This window comes from Engystomops pustulosus, chromosome 2, assembly GCF_040894005.1.
Source record: "Engystomops pustulosus chromosome 2, aEngPut4.maternal, whole genome shotgun sequence".
NCBI lineage: Eukaryota > Metazoa > Chordata > Amphibia > Anura > Leptodactylidae > Engystomops > Engystomops pustulosus.
This window is the reverse complement of record NC_092412.1, coordinates 223,648,472-223,654,471: the sequence shown is the minus strand read 5'-3', so window position 1 is coordinate 223,654,471 and position 6,000 is coordinate 223,648,472. Positions and strand designations below refer to the sequence as shown.

Below are 6,000 nucleotides of genomic sequence, written 5' to 3'. Positions count from 1 at the left end.
AATGGCAAAAAAATGCCATTTGCGACTTTGGGCGCTATTTTCCGCTACGGGGTTAAACACAGTGAAAAACGGTTATTATATTTTGATAGATCGGGCATTTTCGGACGCGGCGATACCTAATGTGTTTATGATTTTTACGGTTTATTTATATTTATATCAGTTCTAGGGAAAGGGGGGTGATTTGAATTTTTATGTTTTTTTAATATAATTTTTTTTTTTTTACTTTTTTTTATTTATTTTTTTTACTATTTTTCAGACTCCCTAGGGTACTTTAACCCTAGGTTGTCTGATTGATCCTACCATATACTGCCATACTACAGTATGGCAGTATATGGGGATTTTGCATACCATCTATTACAATGTGCAGATCGCACATTGTAATCGATAGCCTCGATCATGACAGCCTAGGATCTGTGTGTGATCCCAGGCTGTCATGGCAACGGATCGCCGCTCCCCGGTGACGTCACGGGGAGTGACGATCGGAGCCAAGATGGCGGCGCCCACGCGCCGCCGGCTCTTTAATGCCGCCGGCAGCTTTGCCGGCGGCGATAAAAGGTGTTAGCGACGGGCGTTTGCTTCATTATGAAGCAAATGCCCGGTGAGTATGAAGAGGGCTCAGCCCGTGAGCCCTCTTCATACTCCCCCATGCGCAGTAAGACGTAAGGGTACGTCTTATTGCGCTATGGGGTTAAAATACGGGTTGCATATGTGCTACATACGGTTGTGCTCCGTATACTGCCGCATATACGTGCTGTATCCAGGGAGACCAGAACCAGTGGGAGGGGCATTCCAGACAGCCAATAGTCAGCCATCATTTGGCATACGGATAAGGTGCGGATACAGTGACATACACATGAAAAACGTCACATATATATTCATACAGCACAGAAATACAGGACTGGAGAAATCATAAGTTTGTGTGGAAGGGGCCTTACACACATAGGTTTACTACACAAGCTGCCAGAGATGTCTGGAGTAGCAGTAGTTCAGTATCTAGTACCTGAGCTATAGAGAAATATTCAGGGTTATAGTATTCTTCTTTTACCCTATTTTCACTACATGCAGAGAAGAAGTCACCGGCTATAACTGTGTAAACACTTATCACTGTATACATACAATATTACCAATATTACCATTACTGCCGCATTAAAGCTGCCAATATATTGGCTTCTAAATTGATTTGAAACAGTATTTAAGCTGCCATTATATAGACATCCTCCTTACACAAAACTGAGCTACTGTATCTAAGCTGCCACATACAGGCATCTCCCTAACATAGAGATATGCTGTATCTGAGCTGCTATTATATAGACACTCACTGTATATAGAGCTTAGCCTCTGTGTCTAAGCTGCCATTATATAGACATCCTCCTTACTTAGAGCTGAGCTGCTGTATCTAAGCTGCCAAATACAGGCATCTTCCTTACCTAAAGCTGAGCTGCTGTATCTAAGCTACCAGTTACAACCATCTTCCTTACCTAGAGCTGAGCTGCTGTATCTAAGCTACCAGATACAACCATCTTCCTTACCTAGAGCTAAGCTTCTATACCTAAGCTATCAGATACAACCATCTTCCTTACCTAGAGCTAAGTTGCTGTATCTAAGCTACCAGATACAGGCATCTTCCTTACCTAGAGCTAAGCTGCTGTATCTAAGCTACCAGATACAGCCATCTTCCTTACCTAGAGCTAAGCTGCTGTACCTAAGCTATCAGATACAGGCATGTCCCTAGCATAGAGCTGAGTTAATGTATCTTATTGACAGAAGAATGTATTAATGATATACTTTTCCCTAAAATACATACAGATCTCTTTCGATCCAGGGAGGGGGCCTGTGTCTCTAAATTTTGTACAGGCCTGAGGCCAGTGGCACACGCACCGCTTTGTCTGCGTTTGAAAACGCAAACGCAGACAAAGCCGCGCCCACCGGGGCGGGCCTCGGCCCGATCGCATCGGCGTTTCTATGGAAACGCCTGCGATCGGGAACGAGCCGCCGGTGGTTTGCATTAAATTAACGCAAAACACCGGCGGCTCGTTCCCAATCGCAGGCGTTTCCGCACCAAGGACCGCCCTGGTAGGCGCGGCTTTGTCTGCGTTTGCAAACGCAGACAAAGCGGTGCGTGTGGCACCGGCCTAATAATGAACCTGACTTTTCATATGGGACTATATGTTTTTTTGTGATTTTCCTGACAATATTTGTGGCAATTGAGGTCTTAACCTTGGACTAGATTGAACTGTTCCCTCCATATTTAATTCAGGATTATTTCACATACTGTACATTGATTAAGGCTAGAGATTCATTGGAATATTCATTGTCTGACACCCCCAACCCCCCTCCCCCCAAATGTTTTCTTGACTCTTATACTGTAGTGTGAGAATGTCTATGTACTTTGTGTAGACTTAAAGGGGTGTTCCCACTTCGGAAAATTAATGTTATTGTTTGTATTATGAAAAATAATACAATTTTCCAATATCCTTTCTGTATCAATTCCTCACAGTTTTCTAGATCTCTGCTTGCTGTCCTGCTATAGAAAGCTTCTATGTTACTTCCAGTGGATTGAAATGTGACCATGGTCACACAGGTGCACGGCTCGTTAGTCTCATAGAGAGTAATCAGAGCTGTGTGACATAACGAGCCGTGCACCTGTGTGACCATGGTTAGATTTTTGTCCACTGGAAATAAACAATGAAGTTTTATATAGAAGGACAGCAAGCAGAGATCTAGAAAACCATGAGGAATTGATACAGACAATATATTGGGAATTTGTACAACTTTTAATTATTCAAACAATATCAATTACTCACTAAAATGGGAACACCCCTTTAACACTTCACAGAAAACTAATTAACAATGAATGTGTAATAAGACTTCCGGAGTGTAATAAGACTTCCGGAGTGTAATAAGATTTCTGGAGTGTAATAAGATTCCAGCTCTGAAGTTGGTCTCATTCTAGTAGAAGCGATGGGCTATGATTCGGGGCGATCGCTTGGCCTGGATACAGCTCAGGCCCATTCATGTGAATGGTAAAGGATGAAGCTAATGGGCAGTGAACGTCCACATAGACCTAGAGCTTTGTACATATTGTTTTATATAATAGTAACCTATAAAAGGTCACATGTAACATGATACATAGATCTCAGCTGTGAGAAGAACACATTGTACACACAACCCGTATGTGCTGATCCACTTCACATCCTGACACCTGGTGCCCACAGAATTTTATGTTTTATGCAATTATATACAGTATTACACAGTGTTATTTATATATAAAATGTTTTTTACATGTGAATAATAGACCAGGATACGAGAGCAGAATCCCAGGAGCAATATGTCAAATAAGGCGGATATGGGGATAGATAAAAATGTTTATTTTTTTGCATAAAATAAATAGCAGTATTTACAATAAAAATAATTGTGCAGATTCCAGGATAGAAGGTGACTTATAAATATTACTGAGACATGAATGTATAATTCATAGACTGATTTTGCATAATAAAAATATACAACGTGGAATGTTTGTGAAAGACACATTTTATAAAAAGATAATTTTATTAAAAAGCATTACATGTTGCATCTGTGACCTCATCACCGTTCCCTATGGCCACCTCTTACACCCATGCAGGTGGTCCTGTTCTTCTGTAACAATATCTCCTGGTTTTCTAGATCTCTGCTTGCTGTCATTTAACATGAAACTTCATTGTTTACTTCCAGTCCATGGTCATGTGATGTCCATCACATTAATATAACGGAGAGTAATCAAAGCTGTGTGTTATATAAGGAGCCGTGTGACATCACATGACCAGGGATATAAGGAGCAGTGCGCCTGTGTGACATTACATGACCAGGGATATAAGGAGCAGTGCGCCTGTGTGACATTACATGACCAGGGATATAAGGAGCAGTGCGCCTGTGTGACATCACATGACCAGGGATATAAGGAGCAGTGCGCCTGTGTGACATCACATGACCAGGGATATAAGGAGCAGTGCACCTGTGTGAAATCCGATGACCAGGGATATAAGGAGCAGTGCACCTGTGTGAAATCCGATGACCAGGGATATAAGGAGCAGTGCACCTGGGTGACATCACATGACCAGAGATATAAGGAGCCGTGCACTTGTGTGACATCACATGACCAGGGATGTAAGAAGCCATGCACCTGTGTGACATCACATGACCAGAGATATAAGGAGCTGTGCAGCTGTTTGACATCCCATGACCAAGAATATAAGAAGCCGTGCACCTGTGTGACATCACATGACCAGAGATATAAATAGCCTTGCACTTGTGTGACATCCCATGACCAGGGATATAAGAAGCCATGGACCTGTGTGACATCACATGACCAGGTTATTATTCATAGGAAGTAAATGAAGCTTCCTCTAGAATGATCTAGAAAACCGTAAGGAATCTTTCATTAACCAAACAATAGTAATTATTTGCTGAAAGTGAACAACCCCTTTAAGCATGCAGCTATTCCATTCAACCCTCTTCTATATCCATGTATATTTGCTTTAGCTAATTCTGCCTGTATTTTCAATAGAGACAGCAGAATAGCCCGCTGGGTGAGCTTATTTATTAAAGGATTGGGCATGATAAGATTCATCAAGCATAACCCTTCCTTAGTTGGCAGTGTAAGTGCTTTACCAGGGCAGCAGGAATGTGTGTGGGCAGCCGCTGAGTGACCCTAAGGTCAGGGATAGTCAGTGACCCTGGACATCCAACAGAAATAGACTGCAGAACAGTTTATCCCAGAACAGTCCAAATTCTGGATTTTTTCTGCAAATCTAGAGACATTACCTTAATCTAGCCTATTGTTGCTGCCATGGGGTTTAGCTGAATCCTCTACATGCCCATCACATAAGACGTCCGGAGGGAGCATGTAAGCCGGATGCCTTGGCAGTGCGCTGTCAGGACTCATGGCTCACGGACAAGTGAACTGATCTCTCTTGACATTCTTCTCTCACACAGAAACATCTTCGATGCCCGCTGGAAGTGGAGTGGAAAGGAGTAGTTACTTCATGAGTACAGTACACATGGAGGACGGATTTCCCACATTACTAGTGGTGCACTAACAAGGGGGATGAATGTGATGATTCCTTATATCCACCCTATGTCTATTGTGATGGACCAGCAATTAATTCTATAAAGATGAATGATTTAAAGGGACCCTGTCAGCAGAAATTCACCAAGTGGCCCACTAACAGTATCTTATAAAGCAATCATGTTCCTTTAATGGTGGACGTTACATTCAGAAAATGGATTTTGAAGAGATATGCAAATTGGTTGTATAAAGTTATAAAGGTGGAGATCTCAATGCAGAAGTCAAGCTCTCCTTGTCACAGATTCCACCACTGTGATTGATGGCCCTGCATCTTTCAGGTGTATCGGCTACCAATCATGATGGAGGGTTTTCTAAGGCGGCAGTGCTGTGTGCTCCACCTTGGTGACTTTATAAATTGATTTGTATATCACTTTTAAGTTGATCTTCTGAATGATGAAACCACGCTGGCCTATAGAAGGAACTTCATCAGATAAGGCTTTAATCCCAACGTAGGAGGGGGAAAACAATTATTACTACAGACTAATTAGAAACTCTTGCCACAATTCTGTCTCCGAGCTCCTTGGGCAGTTCCTTAGATCTCATGATTCTCAAGTGCTCTGACATGCACTGTGAGCTCTTACACAGACAGGTATGTGCCTTTCCTAATCAAGTCCCATCATTTTAATTAAATACAGCTGAACTCCAATGAAGGAGTAGAACCGTCTCAAGGAGGATCAGGAGGAAATGGACAGCGTGTGAGTTAAATTAGCAAAAATATCTACATTTCTGTCAAGATGGGGGGCAGAGTGTACAATGAGCAAAATCACTTTTTTGATCTTACCAATTGGCTTCAATGAAACAAAGGTTTAAAGGGGTCTGAATACTTTCAGTACTAAATGTATATCGAAATCATCCTATGAACATGACTGAGGCAGGAGGGTTTTAGCTAATCTATA

The 6,000-nt window shown here is 42.1% G+C and overlaps 1 protein-coding gene across 2 annotated transcripts in view; it reads right to left on the bottom strand.

Annotated features, from left to right (window-relative positions):
- Positions 1 to 3,354: 3,354 nt before the first annotated feature.
- NEK8 (NIMA related kinase 8) overlaps positions 3,355 to 6,000 on the bottom strand; it is a 45,053-nt gene continuing 42,407 nt past the window's right edge. For both annotated transcript variants that reach the window (XM_072138271.1, XM_072138272.1), the window contains one exon: positions 3,355 to 4,989. In XM_072138271.1, the coding sequence (XP_071994372.1) occupies positions 4,964 to 4,989 (26 nt within the window). In that variant the 3' untranslated portion in view covers positions 3,355 to 4,963. The remainder of the gene's footprint in view (positions 4,990 to 6,000) is intronic.